Below are 18100 nucleotides of genomic sequence, written 5' to 3'. Positions count from 1 at the left end.
CTCGTCAAAACCTACCGCTCCACTCTAGCCTCAGCCAAGTCGTCCTTCTCTCCAGGATAATCCTGGAGGCGAAGAACAACCCCAGGCTATTGTGTTCTACCACATCCCGACTCCTCCGGCCCCCCCGCCACCCCGCGCAGGTCATCTCCTCCAACCTTCACTGCGAGGAGATGCTGGATTTCCTTGAATAATCCAAAATCAAGGGAATTCGCTCCGCGGTTACTTCCCCTCCAACATCCACCCACCCGCCACCCCCTCCCACCCACACTCCGAATCCTACCCATCCTCCCCTACACACTTTTGTACCCGTTTCCCCACCCTCTGTCACCAAACTCATCCTATCCCTGAAACCCACCACCTGCTCCCTTGACCCCATCCCCACTCCACTCCTTATCTCCCAGCTCCACCTCCTTGCCCCACATATCACAGACATCGTCAACCTGTCCCTCTCCTCTGGCTCTGTTCCCATTCCCTTAAAAACTGCCACCATCACTCCCACCTTGAAAAAACCCTCCCTTGATGCGTCGCAGCTATCAAGCTACCGGCCCATCTCCAACCTCCCCTTCCTGTCCAAGGTCCTGGAACGAGTTGTCGCCTCCCAGCTGCGCTCTTTCCTCTCCACCCATTCACTATTCGAACCCCTTCAGTCGGGTTTCCGTGCTGCCCATAGCACAGAAACTGCCCTGGTCAAGGTCACCAATGACATCCTGACCATCTGTGACCAGGGCTCCCTCTGCCTCCTCGTCCTCCTCGACCTATCGGCAGCATTCGATACGCTATCCTCCTCCACCGCTTGTCCTCCCACCTCAACCTTCAAGGCCCTGTCCTTGAGTGGTTTAGGTCGTACCTCTCCCACCGTCTTCATTTTGTTTCCACAAACGGCTTTTCCTCCACCCCCCGCACTGTCTCGTGCGGTGTCCCTCAGGGCTCTGTCCTCGGTCCCCTCCTCTTCACCCTCTATATGCTCCCCCTGTGGTGACATCATCCGCAGACATGGGGTTAACTTCCACATGTATGCGGATGACACCCAACTCTACCTTTCCTCCTCTACCCTCAACTCCACGACCCCGATGTCCTGACAGCTGTCTGTCCGACATCGAGTCCTGGACGAGAGACAACTTTCTTCAGCTCAACGTGCGAAAACTGAGGCCCTCCTGATTGGCTCACGTCAGCGCCTCCGCACCTCAGGCGCTGACAGCATCAGCATCCAAGGCTGCACTCTCCACCTCTCAAAGCCATCAGGAACCTCGGGTTCTGTTCGACCCTGAGCTGTCCTTTCTCCCCCACATCCGCGCCACAACTGGCACCGCCTTCCATCACCTCCGGAACATCGCCAGACTACGGCACTACCTCACCCCTCACGCGGCTGAAACTCTGGTCCACGCCTTTATCACCTCAAGGCTGGACTATGGGAACTCTCTCCTCGCCGGCCTTCCCGGCCCTCCCTCCACACTGCAGGTCATTCAGAACTCTGCAGCTCGTGTACTGTCCCGCACCAGACACCGAGACCACATCACTCCCACCCTCGCCCTCATCCTCGCCCTCGCTCGCCTCCACAGGCTCCCCATCCCCCAGAGGATCGAATTCAAGATCCTCATCCTCACCTACAAGGCCATTCACGGCCTCGCTCCCTCCTCCCTCTCCGACCTACTATCCCCCTACCTACCTGCCCGTACCCTCCGTTCCTCTGGCTCCGGTCTGCTCCACATCCCCCGCCCCAACCGCCCTACCATCGGTGGCCGGGCCTTCAGCCTCTCAGCCCCGAGGCTCTGGAACTCTATCCCCCAGTGCCTTCGCCACTTCCTCCCTTTCCTCCTTCAAGGCCCGTCTCAAGACCTTTCTCTTTGACCGTACCTTCAGCTCTCCTCTCGACTCTCTACCCCCTCCTCGCTCCCTCCCTTCCCTCCCCTCACCCTGACCATTTCCCCCCAATGCTCGGGTCCTGACCTAACTGTACAGTGCCTTGGGACGTCCTCCCGACGTGAAAGGCGCTCTATAAATGGAATCTTGTTGTTGTTGTTGTTTTCCTCCTCCCTGGAATCATAGAATTATACAGCACAGAAGGAGGCAATTTGGCCCATTGTGTCTGTGCCGGGTCTTTGAAAAGAGCTTCCAAATCAACCTCACTCCCCCGCTCTCTCCCCATAGCCCTGATCAATCCCACTCGCCCCGCGCTCTCCCCATAGCCCTAATCAACCCCACTCCCCCGCTCTCTCCCCATAGCCCTGATCAACCCCACTCCCCCGCTCTCTCCCCATAGCCCTGATCAACCCCACTCCCCCGCTCTCTCCCCATAGCTCTGCAAACTTGTCCTCCCCAAATAATTATCTACTTCTCTCTTAAAAGTTGTTATCGAATCGGTTCCCACCAGCCTTTCAGGCAATGATTCCAGATCCCAATAACTCGCTGTGTGAAAACATTTCTCCTCACCTCCCGTGTTTTTTAAAAGCTATTTTAAATCGGTGTCCTCAGGTCACCAACCCACCCGCCATAGTTTCTCCTTGTTCACTTTCCTTCATAAGTTCCAAAATTTCCATTACGTCTCCTCTTAACCTTCTCTGCTCCAAGGAGAGTATTCCTCGTATCTCTCGCCTCACTGATAACTGAAGTCCCTCATTCCTGGTACCATCCTGGTGAATCTCCTTTGCACACTCTCCAATGCCTTGACATCCTTCCTAAAGTGTGGGGCCCAGAACTGAACGCTAAAGTAAACATTTGAGGGGACAATGTCCAGTCCTTCCCAGTAAACTAATACTAAATCTCATCAAATGCTTGGGACAGAATAACTTATTGAATGGCTTAAATCAAACAAATAGTATAAGGTTTACAGACCAAAACATCTGTGAATTTTAGTGAAAAGCAGGCATGTTACCAGAGGAAGCTAATATGAGATGTGGGCAAAGTGCTTTAGATTTTAATTGGAAGTTCTCAAACCTTAACTATCAGGTAATATGGATTATTCCCAAAAGCATTTAATAAGATTACATGTTAGTTGTTGATAACTATCTTGGCCACAGAAAACACATTCAAGGAGAGGCTGATAGACTGAACCCGCACCATCTCATGTTGCATTCCTCAGGGCTCTGTCCTTGTTCCCCTCCTCTTCAATATCTGCAGACATCATCCGCAGACATGGAAGTAACTTCCACATGTATGCGGATGACACCCAACTCTCTCTCTGCCCCCACCCTCGACTCCAGGACCCACTGCTGTCCTGACAGAATGTCTGTCAGACATCAAGTCCTGGATGGGAGCGAACTTTCTACAGGTGAACGTCAACAAGACCGAGGCTCCTGATTGGCTCCCGTCAGCACCTCTTCAGGGCTCTTATGGGAAATTTATGATAAACCTCTTTTGGACCACACTTTGAATAGCAGATCATCCAGAACTCTGCAGCCCGTGTCCTCTCCTGCATCAGGCCCCGTGACCCTGTCACCCCCCTCCTTGTCCGACTCCACCGGCTTCCCATCACACAGAGGATACAGTTCAAGATCCTGGTCCTCACCTTCAAAGCCCTCCATGGTCTTGCTCCCCCCAACTTCACTGACATCCTAACCCCCTACCATCCTATTTGCTCCCTCCGCTCAGCAGATTCCAGCCTCTTCACGTCCCCCACCTCGCCCGCTCCACCATTGGCAGGCGGCCTTCTGTCACTCTGCCCCCACCCTCTGGAACTCCATCCTGCAGTCTCTCCGTCTCGCCCCCTCCCTTGCCACCTTCAAGACTCTCCTCTTCAACCGTGCTTTCAATTTCCCCCCCTGCCCTCCACCCTCCCCGGGTCCGTAACTCTGTGCCCAGGGCTTTAGGACATCCTCCTGACGTGAAAGGCGCTTTACAAATGTAATTTTGTTGCTGTTGTAATACTTGTGGATAACTGACTGAGCAACATTACTAAAATCTTGAAAGGAATCGCAAATGTGACAGGAAAGTAGTATTTAATTTATAAGGAAATGAGAAAATTGCAATGAGTCAGACCAGAAGATATGAAAGGAAATTTGGATTTTTCAACCAAGTAGTACACAAACCATGGAATAGTGCGAGTGAGTTTCATCAATTAGTAGGTTCTTCCATTCCCAACAATGCTATGAAAGATGAGCTAATCAGCGCAGGCATAGATCTTTAAAGGTTGAAAATACTTGACCAACTTTATCAAATTCTGAAATAACACTGAAGAATTTGGAGAATAAGAAATAACAGTGGTTGCAACTTACATGGATTTTCAAAAGTATTTGATCTTAGAGGCTTGTGGCAATGATTATGATATTAAACAGGAAATATTGTTTTGAGGACATGGAGACATTTGGAGGTCAGATCACAAACAGTAGAGGAATGTTCATAAATTCTAATTTGAGTAACAGAATTCAGTTACATTCTTGGAGGTTTTGCCTGGTTGGGAAGATGAAATAAATCAGGGTGAGTCCAGGAATATGGCTTACACAAGGTCTATTGGAAGGAGCAGCTCAATGAGTTCAATACCTTTTCTCATGCTGTACTTTTATCATTTTCAATTTCACAGACACCCATTAACACTTACTGAAGTTACAGGAGATACACATCAGTTACAGAACATGAACATTTACTTTACAGGCAAGTTATGACATTACAGTTACAAAGCTATTGTGGGTGAAGCACAGTAATGTTTCACCTACTTTTCTGGCGGTTTTAAATAAAAGATTTGAACAAGAATTGGCTGCAATAATGTATCCTTTCATAAGTTAGAACTAAGTGAAGTTAGTGCCTAGGTTTATAACATGAGCTGTACCCGAAGGCACTAAATTAGTTGTGGCATGTGCGAGCTTTGGAGTTTCAATGGAAACATGCAGGTGATTCAGGAATTATGAGATCATTTACAGCCAAAATAATTTGAGAATGAAGTTGCTTTCAATCTCACACCCACTTCAAATAATTCTGTACAACTGTAGAGCACAACAGATTCCCAGCAAGTGGAATGCAAGAGAATGGATAAAAAAAAAAGACACCAGATTGTAGAACGACTTCACACCAAAGGCAAGATTTTTCTCTGGTAACTGCAGTTTCATTTTTAATTTACAAAATGAAAAAAGGTGGCAATTCAGAACAGGTCAAACAGCATCTGAATAGAAAAACAAGAATGCCTGAGAATGGCAAAGCTGACAGGGATTTGCTGACACACCAACTCTAGCATTTCCAGCAATTGGTTATTATTTAATTGACCAACATTTAATTTTCAGCATGCTGCAGAACTCAGGTACATAGTTTGGTTGGAAAGTCTCAGTAGCTCCACATATACTGATGTGTGCACAGTTTAAAAAAAAAAGTCAACATTTGGAAGCCCTTAGCCTGAAGGTCAATTTAATTCAAACTCAAATTACACGAGGAGTAATACAAGACAACTGAAAATAAGCTTTAAAAATGTACACACTGCACTTTCTACATAAATAGGAAGAAACCAAGCATTTAGAGTTCTGTTAACAGCACAATTGTAGAACAGTTAAATCTGATTAAATACTGTGCACATCTCAAGCTACAAACTGAGGTTTAATGTCACGGGTGAAACGATTCTCTTTATGATCTCACTTTGTTGTCATTCTAAGGCTAATGATGCAGTTTTACCACACGTCTCATGCTTTAATACTCAGGCTGGGGCTGCTCTTCCACTTGATGCTTATTAATATTATCAATCCATTTACAACAAGTGTGCAGTTTGATTTGATCACTATCCTCTCCCACTAATATTACATAACTATTGAAAGTCTAGAAAACCTTGTAAGGCTTGCCAGTGTTGCAGGGCTCATCTTTCCTCTCTTCTTTCTAAAATTCCAGACTCAATTAATGCTGCTTTATACCGTTGAAGGCAGCCAAGAATGCTTTTTACAAACCCCTTGGAGAGGGGAAAGAGTGGAAAGCCTATATCAGGGTAGCCAAGCTTCTCAGGAAGGAAGCTCCTGTAACTCTTTCGCCTCCTCTTTGGCTTCACGACAGACTGTGATGAATTCTTTTGTTCAGGAGTTAAGTAGGAATTCTCACATGAACCCTGTTGCTGCTCAGCATCTGTGTCGGGGCCTGCTCCAAGTACATCCTGTTGCTCATCGTACACATTAAATTCAAAACCATCCACTCCAGATTCCTTAACCTCCTGAACAGATTTGGAGGATATCTGTCCTACAGAAGCTGAGGGATGCTCTGACTTGCTATCTACTATATCAGAATGGGAGACCTGTGGGATGATTTCATTGCTCAATTCTGTGCTTCTTTGAACCATTTCATTGATTTCCAGCCAAGACTCCATTCTATACCCAAGGCGCCACCCGTTGCTAGAGAAATGCTCCCTTACTTCCTGCTCAAATATTTCAACAGGTCTCTGAATCATCTGCGTCATAGATTGCACCAGTTTTATGAGGGCCATCTCATTGTAGCAACGACTGTTCTCGTATCCTTCTTGTAAGCCTCGGTCACTATCAAACCCAGCCTCGTTGTAATATGGCTCATTCACAAGAATTAATCCTGGAAGACAACACGTATGGAGTATTAAACAAAAGAACATCTTTACACAGGTTCAGGTCAGGGCTCACACTGACATTTTCAACCCAGTTGCTAGTTTAATGCACTATGTACATTCCTATACAAGCACTGAAAATTGCAGTAATTTCAGAAGTTAAACGTTAATAGAATTTGACAGCAACACATTACAGAGGTAGTTTTGACTTCTGTTTTTAAAGCAGGAAGGAATGTTTCGCCAGCATACAGCCATTGGTGGAGGCAATATAATCAATATTTTATTACACATTGACATCAAATTTGTTAAGACAAGTCATGATATTGTGTAAGAAAAAAGTTCTGTCAATCACTAACCCCATACTTTAGGAATTAGAATGGCGTTAGGTCTAGTTACAAGACTACTGCAGGTTTGAAGTACTCAAAATGGTTTGTGGAATGATGCAGATGTTGGAATTGCCATGCAAATTACACAAGCAAACATGGACAAAATCTTAAATCCTTCAACCAAAATGAAGCAGCTAGAGCCTGGTTCAAGTTTTTTGAAAATTTTGATGTATCCTCCAGCACTCTGATTTACAATGCCTCAATGTGGGACGTCAATCTATTATTTTAACACCAACCTTGTATTGATATGAGCACTTGGAGAAGGCTAGATTTACTTGTCCATCGTTCGGTTCCCTAAATCAAACAGATGACAAACCATTAAACTGAGAAAAGTGAGCCATAAAGTAATCAAAGGTTTCAACAGGAACAAAGACCACTGAATATATTCATGGGGGGGGGGGGGGGGGAGGGGCGGAGCATGTGGTCACATTTCAAGCCCTCCAAGTCCCAATCATTCACAACTTTCTAAACATTAACCCTGCCTAGATCAGGTATCACTAAATTTAACTTCTTTCCCTCTTCCTCAAGTGCATCATTAAAACCCAGAGACCCTGTTACTTCTCTCCAAGTGTAATGACAACAGTCATTAGGAGGCTGCCAAGTGTGGATTTGAGTTCTGAACAAATGGATAGCTGACGCCATGACTCTGCTTGAGGCATCCGGCTTCACATCAAATGCATGAGAGATCTCAAAGCAGCTTTCAGTGCACAATGTCCTTTAGCCCACAGGCTAGAAATCCATTGTATATCTAGCCCACAGGCAGTACATACATTATACACTCTCCAACAGTGATAACTAATTGGAAATGAAGCTTCAGCACAGCTACTGACCACTGTGCACGGAGTCACTAAATCCTGCGCACAAGAGCACGAGCTCACAAACCTGCACTCTTCCAACATCTGTCATCGAAGCTTTACTCCCAAGTCTTTGGAGAAACTTCTGTTAGCCATTCTGCCCTCTCCATTCAGGACTACCTCCTGCTCCTTCCTCCCAGGCACATCTCAAGATGTAACTCTTTTTGGCAATCTTTCCCTTCCCACTCCCTTGGCTCCCACTCCAAGTTTGCATGCCCATTCAGTTTTGTAAAGCGCTTTGAGATATTCTCCCAGCATAAGACTCTTACATAAATATAAATTGTATTGTATCTACTTCAGCATAGTGGAGGGACCTCAAAGCAACTTCAATTGCTTGAGATCCAAGTCCAATGTTCTACCAGGTTTGGTCAAACATGGATTACAGATCCTCATGTAATGAACTTTGGGATAGAGATTAAGTCATTGAAGGCCATCTCTTTGTTGCAAACGGATTAATATTGGTACATTTTGTCTAACAATTCTACCCTCCAGCTGGTCCGGAATCTCATATGTCCTGATGCACAGATTTATGAAGGAGAACTATTCAGACGTAATATATATGAATAGTTAGTTGCAATGAAATTTTAGTCTGTCTCATAGTCTGTCCTTCTCAAAACAAAGATCTTTTGCTGAATATTAGCACAATTCCAAAGAACTGTTTTCAAGCAGAAGTTGACATCCATCGTGATCCCAATAAATACAATGAGATACAAATCAACTGTGAAAGATGTTTCACCTACCAATTAATACCTTTGAGGTCTTATTATAAAACGGAAGAGGGCAAGGGAATTGGAATAAATGACAGACACTAGGATTAAACATGGAGCTAAATTACCAAAATTTCAAATACACTCCTACGTGAAATAAAGTGAACTCTGAAAGACTCGACAAGAATAGCCAAATGCAGCTGTGCTGGATCCTTTCCTTTAAATGCAAGCAATTGCAAGTAGCTCAGCTACTGGTGCAGTGAAGCTTTGGTAACTTTACCCCACGGGTGTTAACCCTAATCCTACATTTACCATTGCGAAGTCCATTGTTCAAGAAGGTGAATGGACACAAAATCCCCATTTGAGTACAACACTACACCTAACAATTACAGGTTCCATTTTCTTGCCTCACATACCTTTCCAATCCACGTGCCGAGTAGACTGACGCACACCTTCCCATTATCATACAGGTTGGGGTTCAGCCGTCCACTGCACTGTGAAATATAACGGAATAGAGGAGGAACTGCAGGATAAACATTGGGAAGCTGGATATCAAAGAGGAACAAGCCATCATCATATGGAGTGCGTGTCGGACCTTTGATCAGTGCTGAGAACAGATCCTGTGCAAAGAGAATAAGGGACTGAGATGAACCCAACCAAATGCTTCCAATATAGTTATATACATGGTTAATTTCCACATTTGTATTAATACAAGTAATAAAATCTCAACATTTCTCAGTTTTAAACAAGCTGTAATTGGAGTTTAATGCACAATTGTTGCAGTGGCAACTCTTCCGTGGAAAAGTGAAAGATCAACAAGATCACAGCAGAAGTTCAGGTTAAGCATATTCTTCCTTCAGTCAATACTGCAACCTTCTCGTTACAGCATCAGTCTGCTTGTTTTTTAAAAGGAGTCTGGTATCTTGCCCTTAATAACCTTTTGGTATGTATTCCAGGTGTTGATTCTCCACTTGTGTGAAGGAAACTTCCAAGAATCTGTCCTAAATTTGCCTTCACACGCGTGAACCCATACCGTGTATCACTGCTGCTGCCTTAGCTTAAAGTAATATTGAAGTCAACTTTATCCTCTTATCCTCAACAAGATGCCCCTCAGAGGATTCTCTTCATGAGGCTAGCCATTACTACAGCTCATCTTTCAACACTGGAGATCAGCCACTTTTGTTACAGCAGCACGAATTATACACACAGTCCTCTAGATCCAACTGAAGCAGGACTTCTGGAGATCTCAATTGAAGTGACTGCCATGTAGCCCAGCACCCTGATAGCTTGTTTACTGGTGCATTGGACATAGTGAGCAATGAGTTAACTAATACAAGTCGTCTTTCGAATTCTCCTTGGCACTTCTATCTACCTTTCTTGGATCAGTTTTGAACTTCATTTACCAGTTTAGATATATCTGTTGAGCTCATTGCAAAATCTTTGCTTCTTTCTCCAATTTCACAATTCCCCCTAGCTTGGCGTCATCTGCAAATGTAACTATTTTGCACTGGATCTGTGCAACCAGGTCACTGATGCATACTAGAAACAGGAGTCAAAACAAGAGTTGTACCAAACACATCACTCAATATCTCCTCTCCCAGCTAATTTCAATCTAGCTTTCTTCCATTTTGATCTAGATCCCTTGATTCCCATCATCTGGGTATGGATTCCTGTCCACACGTCTTAGCTTTAATATCCACTGACAATTTGTAAAGCAGTCTTATGTTGTTATGCAGTACTTCTTTTAGGAATCTGGGTACATGACCTCATATAACTGCCCTGCAAAGTTGGGATGCAAACTCATTCACAACATTTCTGTGGCAAGAGCCTTCTATTTCAATTATTCTATTAGTTTTCTAATATTGCGATGGATTTGTAGTTGCCAGATTCTGGGTCACCATCGTTTACTATTGAAACCATGATTGCTGGTTTCTAGTCTGTCAGAATCTCCCCAGTGTTCACCGACTTACTCAAAATATCTAAAAAAAGAACTTTAGATGTTGGGCCATTACTTGCCATTCTGTCCTCAAAGGTTTTAACCATGATGCCATCAGGAAGCGAGGTAGCCAGAAGTGCCATCTCCTTTCTCACAGTGCTAAAAAATTTCCTTGGATCTGCTGGCTGGAATTCCATTTTTTTGAATGCATGACTGTCTGTAAATAAAATGCAGAATGCACTGTAACATTTGGTTGCCTTTATTACTGAAACAAAAACATATTTATATACAGAACACAAGGAAAGCTTTTTCTGGAGAGCCTTATGATTAGTATGATAAATACTATAACCATACAAATTCAAATATTTTCTTGCAAATCTAATTCAACTAGTTGTCTTTTGAAAATGCTCTTAAATTAGCTGACGAGTGGCAGCCAAACACTATGTCCAACAAAAATATTGAATTCCTAAAAAAAATACAATGAATGATCTGAAAGAAAAGCATTGAAATCTAATTAGTTCTTTAAATCCAAATTCACAACAATGTTTAATTCTCTGACCTGCTAAAAGGTACCCAGCCCACCTCTTCCATTACCATCTCTTTATACCTGCTCTTTGTATCAGCTTGGCTCAGTGTTTACCTCTAGGTAACATTGCTTTGCACATAAACTGCCCAAATACCCAGTGACTATTCTTACTCCAATTACATGTAAAGTACTCTGAGATGGACCACATTATAACTTGCTGTATCAAATGCAAAGAACTACAGCAGGAATGATGCAACAAATTTATTGAAGGGATCCAATTTGGGAAAATTAGAAATTTGGGTACTTATTGTAAACTTGCCCCCCACCCCAATCCTTCCCTCCTCTTCCCCAAAGATCTGCAAACAGGAAGGAGCAAAAGCTGCCGGTAGCAGAGCTTAGCATCTTACAAAGATCGCAGAAGATATACAGGGTGAGGGTGACCAAAAAGGTGTGTTATCTACCCTATTATCTAAAAAATCATGGAATCATAGAATATTACAGCACAGAAGGCCGTTCAGCACATTGTGCTAGCTCTTTGAAAGAACTAACCAATCAGACGCTGTTTCCTCATACGTAATTTTTCCTTTTCTAATTCCCTTTTGAAAGTTGTTATTGAATCTGTTTCCACCACCCGTTCAGGCAGTGCATTCCAGACTATAACAACTCTTGTGTGAAAAGATTTCTCCTCTGGTTCTTTTGACAATGATCTTAAATCTATGTCACTGGTTACTGACCCATTGGTCAGTGGAAACAGTTTTTTCCTATCTATTCTATCAAAAACCCTCATAATTTTGAACACCCGTATTAAATATCCCCTTAACCTCCTCTGCTCTAAGGAGAACAATCCCAGCTTCTCTAGTCTCTCCACATAACTAAAGTCCCTTATCCCTGGTACCATTCTGGTAAATCTCCTCTGCACCCTTTCCAAGGTATTGATATCCTTCCTAAAGTGTGGGGCCCAGAATTGGACACAATGCTCCAGCTGAGGCCTAACCAGTGACTTATAAGGTTTATAAATAAGCCTTATATATAAACGGCTATATATTTATAGCTTTATACTCCATGCCTCTATTTATAAAGTCAAGGATCCCATAAGCTATTTAACAGGTTTATCAACCTGTCCTGCCACCTTCAAAGACCTGTGCCTTCAGCTCCCCTCTCGACTCTCTACCCCCTCCTCGCTCCCTCTCTTCCCTCCCCTCACCCTGACCATTTCCCCCCTGCTCGCGTCCTGACCCAACTGTACAGCGCCTTGGGACCTCCTCCCGACGTGAAAGGTGCTCTATAAATGAAATCTTGTTGTTGTGTATGTGAAGCCCCAGGTCTCTATGCAATTGTACCCCCTTTAAAACTACCATTTAGTATATATTGCGCTCCTCATTCTTCCTCCCAAAATGCATCACCTCACACTTAAGAACATGTTAAGTCCCAAACTATACACTGTATCCCGAGATATTATTTTCTAGCAGAAATCTATCTAATTTGTTCTTGAAATAAATTAAATTTTCTGCTTCCACCGTCTCCCTCGGGAGCCTGTTCCCTAAGTTTACTACTCTCTCACTGAAGGTAGTGTTTTTGCAGATTTGTTCTCAATTACCCTCTTCATCTGATACTACTGTTCAGTACAACCCCTTAATCATTTTGGTTGCCCTCCTCTGTATCCTCTCAATTGCTGCAATTGCTCACCTTTTATTATTGCGGTGACCAGAACTGCACAGAGTATTCCAAGTGTGGTCGCACCAGGGATTCATAAAGTTGCAGAATTATCCCACTATTTCGGCTCAATATTGCCCTTTTAACACAGGCCATTATCTGGTTTGTGTTACTCACTGCTACTGAGTACTGTTACGATAGCTTTACTTTATTATCAATCAGGATTCCCAGGTCCTTTTCATTTTCCATACAGATTATTTTCTTACCATTTAAATAATAGTCACTTCCTAGGTTTTTTTTGTCCCCATGTGAAGCACTTCGCATTTCTCTACATTAAATTTCATCTGCTATTGATCTGCCCAATTCCCACTACATTTGCTGCAATACCTTCATTAGCCTCTCCGTTATATCATCAAAAAACTCAATAAAGTTTCCCCACCACCGACGTTAGGCTGACTAGCCTGTAGTTACCAGGTTTATTCTTCTCACCTTTTTTGAACTGAGGAGTAACATTTGCAACCCTCCAGTCCCCGGCCACTATCATATCCAAGGAGGATCGAAAGATTGCGGCCAGAGCCTCCATTATTTCCACCCTAACTTCCGTCAGTAACCCAGTATGCATCCCATCCGGACCAGGTGACTTTTCTATTTTGAGCGCTGCTAACCTTTTAAGTATCTCCTCTATCTATTTTTATCCTATCCATTTTCTCTACCTCCTCCTCCTTTAATGTGACATCATTATTTCTTTAGGACTTATTAAGACATTATAATGGTATCAGGACTTTTTGGTCACCCTCACTTCAGCAATACAAGTTTGTGCAATGCCCATCTAGACACATTACAACATTGTAAAAGTATAGCATCTCGTGCACCGTGTGTCAATGACACCCCAATGCCTCCTGCACTGCACATCAGTGTTTTCTGATACTTTGCAGTGGTTGCCAACCACCACACCAGATTCATACATACAATCACTAAGAATGCAGTATTTCAGACACTGATCAGTGATAGTACACAGCCTCTTTTATTGGAAGGAAAATTATGAAAGTAATGGCAAATATGACATGTACTTTGAGTCATCTTACCAGGCACCGATTCGAGTACAGAAAAGATCTCTCCTTTAGCACTAGTGAAGGTCACACCAGGTTTGCAACTCTGTTGGCAGAGCACAGGTGTATCACTGGACCACTCGGACTTCAATGGAGTCTGTACCTCTGACTTTTCTTCCTTCTTTTCAGTTTCCATCACGGCCTCCATCTTTTCTTCCTCCACAATAGCCACATTGTCCAGAGTCTTCTTGAGAGTCTCCTGTAGCTTTTTGATGTCATCTCGGAATTTCTTCTCCTTGGTCTGCTTCTCCGGTTCTATGGTCGGGGAAGTTGCCGAACCAGTTAGCAGTTGCTCCACAGTCATATTCTTTAGGCTTTCCAAAATCTTGATGGCTTCTTTTATCTCATGAAAGCCTTTGGGAGAACCATCCTTGGTACACTTCTCAAGTGAACATGCACCACTTGAAGCAGCTGCTGCTGGTAGAACCTGGTCCCCTTCAATATTATTATCTTGTGATTGACCTGATGATTCTATTGCAATACTCATGTCTTCACCCATCTTTCCGTTTTCATCCTCTGTAAGACCATCATCAGTTTCCCAGCTATCACTCTCATCTTCCCATTCATCAGATGTTGCTCCACTTGAGCTGCCGTCCACAGAATCCAAGTCCGACTCCTCAATGTCAGACTCCACATTGTACAGATGCTGCAGAAACAATGCAAATCAAAGTTAAAAACATCAACATTTAAAACTACATGTTCTGGTATTGCACTCACTTTAGGTTACGGCCTGGGCCAACAGAAACGTGCGGGGGCAGTTTGTCCGCTACAACGGTCCTCGGCCACGACAAACCCGCTACAAACAGCCCCTCGGGTGCTAACCTTTACACACAATGCGCTCGGCCCCAGACCTCTCACGCTGTTTGCTCGATGCTGCTACCATGGCCAGAGCGGCTGCGATCGTTTATGCACAGCGCTGTGAATTTTGGGATCGCAGAAGTGGCGTGTGCGGGAAATAAACCTCGATAGGAAAAGCAGCTGTGTCACACACTACTGCAACACATTCTTGGTAAGTGCTGCACTATTTAATTCAAATACTTAGTATTTTAAACAACTACATTTTCAGGAAATGTATAGCTATAGTTCAATCCGGATTGTTTCTCTTTTTAGGTTGGAGAATACAAAAATGTCCCAATGTTTTTGTAAATCCTGTGAGGAAGCCAAGTGGCAGCACATCTCAATTTCTGTCTGTCCCTCAGATAGAACTGTACTCTATCCAGAAGACCTTACGAAGAAGGGGGGGCAGGTGTTTTGCCACATTTGCTGCCACACAATTGACCACGTTCACAAGTTCACTGTTGATGAGCATATGAAACCTCAGGAACATTGGGATTGTAAGGCAGCAGCAATAAAGAAAAAACATGAAGGTAAAATACTTTTGATGTGTGTGTATATATATAGAATATTAAATGAAAATGTATCATTATTTGCTTTAATTTACAAAGAAAATCTTGATTTGTATGATTATAAATGTTAATCTCCTTCCTTTTTGATTGAATTTTAAAAGTACATAAACAACCATTGCAAAGAAAAACAAATAGACAGAACATTTCTAACAACAAATGCATCATGAAGATCAATTTTAATGTTTTCCTTTCTAGGTGGATCTGGACCTCAAAGACAACTTGGTCTGACAACCTGCATTAAAAGATAATAGAGCAGAAAATTGGGGAGAAGCCTCTTTGTATTGGAGTAGAATCAAACACCCCACTGTGTCACAAGCTCTTCTAAGAGTCTTAAATGTAAAACAAGTTAACTGTGATAAAGTGCTTGTCACAGACAGCGCAAGCTACATGAACAAAGCCAGTACTGTCGGGATTGTTTCTTCACACAATACATATTATATACATTGCCCATCTTCTGAACTTCATCTTGGAAATTTGACCTGTAATACTGGAGGACTTAAACACAGTGGAAGTCTTCTGCCAAAGTCCAATGCACTGGCATCAGTACTTGGAATTTATGGAGACAAAGGGTGGAATTAAACCACAAATGCCAGTCTTTGCTGTTCAGATGCGTTGTTGATCCTGGGTGAAGGCTGTTGAATATTTGTGTGAGTACTTGCCTGTCTTGGCAGAATTGCTTCAAGGAATGACATCCGAGGCCTTAGCCTCTGCAAAAAAACTGGAAATGCTCTTGAACAATAATGCTGCAGAGTTGCCAGCCCAAGCAACCTTTGTCACAGAGCATTCATCTGAGCTCCTAAACCTCACTGAAGAATGTCAGTGTACTTCCATCTGTACTTACGGGAGCAAAATTTATATTTGTTAATTGATTTCTCTGCCACTGCTGGAGCACAGGAGTACAGACCAAAGACAGTGAAAAGTTGGCAGCCTGTTCTGAGAGTGAGAGGCATGTGTCAGCCTTTTCCAGAGAATCATGCGAGACAGCAGTGAAAAGGTGGGACTGATTTTGAAAAAGCATCCGTTAATTGCTACCTATAAAGCAGTTCGTATTTTTGTTCCTCTCCAGCTAGCAACACTGGATGCAGAAAAACAAGAACAAAATTACATGTGTATGGCACCTTTCACGTCAGAAGGATGTCCCAAGGCCCTGAACAATCAGTGTTTTGAACCCGAGCTGGAGGTCAGGATCGGGAAGGGGGGAGGGCAGGGGAGAAGGAGGGTGACCGAAGGCACGGTCGAAGAGGAGGGTCTTGAGATGGGTCTTGAAGGTGGCAAGGGAGGGGGCGAGACGGAGAGACTGCAGGATGGAGTTCCAGAGGGTGGGAGCAGAGTGGCGGAAGGCCCACCAGCCAATGGTGGAGTGGGCGAGGCGGGGGAGGTGAAGCAGGCCGAAGCCCGCTGAGCGGAGGTGGCGAATAGGATGGAGGGGGTTAGGAGGTCAGAGGGGTCGGGGGGAGCAAGACCATGGAGGGCTTTGAAGGTGAGGAAAAAACCAGTAAAACACTGGTTAGGCCTCAGCTAGAGACTGTGTTCAGTTCTGGGCCCCACATATTGGGAAGGATGTCAAGGCATTGGGGAGGATGCAAAGGAGATTGACCAGGATGGTACCAGGAATGAGGGGCTTCAGTTATCAGGAGAGACTAGAGAAGCGAGGATTATTCTCTTTGGAGTAGAGAAGGTTAAGAGGAAACTTAATAGAAGTTTTGGAACTTATGAGGGGATTCAATAGGATGAACAAGGAGAAACTATTCCCACTGCCGGGTGGGTCGGTAACCTAGGACATCGATTTAAATAGTTGCTAAAAGAAACAGAGGGGAGGTGAGGGGAAATGTTTTTTTTCACAGCAAGTTATTGGGGTCGGGAATGCGTTGCCTGAAAGGCTGATGGAAGCTGATTTGATAACTTAAGAGAGAAGTAGATAATTATTTGGGGAGGACAAGCTTGCAGCGTTATGGGGAGAGAGAGCGCAGGGGAGTGGGGTTGATCTATGAAAACCAGTACTGAGAATTTTTTTGTTTCTGTGAAAATTTGATTTTGAAAATTTTAATTTCTCTGCAAACTGTTGAAACTGCATTTTTGCATCTTTTGAAAGGTGGCAGGACAGGCAGATAGAGCTGTTAAAAAAAGTTTTAAAAGTTTGGGGTTTAGATCAATGCCAGGGATCAGGAAACTATTGACCCTCAATTTCAATCTACACTCTGTGATAGCACATGGCCGAAGCAGAGGAACCAGGTCCTCTAACGTAAAAAAAAATCAATTTTTAAAAAAAAAACTTAATTTCCTCTCAGCCTCAAAGCGAGAATGGAAACTTTTTCTGGTTAAGCCATTGGTCAAATAACAGCTTTTAAGAGAGAACTGGATAGGTATCGGGGGAAGACGGGTTTGTGGGGTTATGGGGAGAAAGCTGGTGATTGGGGTTAATAAAAGTCAGTTGCTCTGTCAAACAGCCGCACAGACTCGATGGGCTGAATGGCCTCCTTCTGTGCTGTAACATTCTATGAATCTATGAATTGGTTTGCAGAGGTTAAAAGTTGCTGCTCAAGCTCCACACCTCCAACTGGTGAAACCATCGCTCAATGGGAGTGAATATGTGGATATGTGTCCGAGCTGTGAGCAGGAAGATAGTGGTAATGCTCTCACGCATTTCATCCTGGCTCACATGGGAGTTCCTGGTACCTGCCATCCACATAGTGAGGGCTTGTTTGATGTCAAGTGACTGTCCTCCAGGAGGGGGAAGTGAGGAGAGATGGGGAAGGTAAGCAGGGTCTGAGCCCAGCTCGTCGGAAGGACTTGGAAGGACAGACCAGTCACTGCGGGAAGGCCCACTGAGCTCCTGTTAACTCTGCAAGCCAAAGTCCTCACGCAACGGTGGACAACCTGTGGCCTGCAGAGCATCAACCCCCAGCCCGAACAATCGCGCAAGTCTAAGTAAGTTTGTGTTCGAGTTGTAGTGTGTGTTCAGTTTTTTCTCAATCATATATTTGTGGATTTATCTCATGAATCAAAAAATATTCAATCAAGAAAATTTATTTTGTTGGACGACCATAC

General features: G+C 43.9%; 1 protein-coding gene across 1 annotated transcript in view; it reads right to left on the bottom strand.

Moving 5' to 3' along the window:
- Positions 1-4477: 4477 nt before the first annotated feature.
- LOC103191118 ((E3-independent) E2 ubiquitin-conjugating enzyme UBE2O) overlaps positions 4478-18100 on the bottom strand; it is a 39230-nt gene continuing 25607 nt past the window's right edge. Inside the window, exons 14-18 of the mRNA XM_007912073.2 lie at positions 13623-14292; positions 10439-10575; positions 8839-9042; positions 7098-7155; positions 4478-6483 (exon numbers count right to left, since the gene is read on the bottom strand). Coding sequence (XP_007910264.1) covers positions 5771-6483; positions 7098-7155; positions 8839-9042; positions 10439-10575; positions 13623-14292 — 1782 coding nt within the window. The 3' untranslated portion in view covers positions 4478-5770. The remainder of the gene's footprint in view (positions 6484-7097; positions 7156-8838; positions 9043-10438; positions 10576-13622; positions 14293-18100) is intronic.

The sequence above is a fragment of the Callorhinchus milii genome, unplaced genomic scaffold (genome assembly GCF_018977255.1).
Source record: "Callorhinchus milii isolate IMCB2004 unplaced genomic scaffold, IMCB_Cmil_1.0 Scaffold20, whole genome shotgun sequence".
NCBI classification, from domain to species: Eukaryota; Metazoa; Chordata; class Chondrichthyes; order Chimaeriformes; family Callorhinchidae; genus Callorhinchus; species Callorhinchus milii.
Note: the sequence above shows the minus strand (reverse complement) of the source record. Positions and strands in the feature narration are given on the sequence as shown.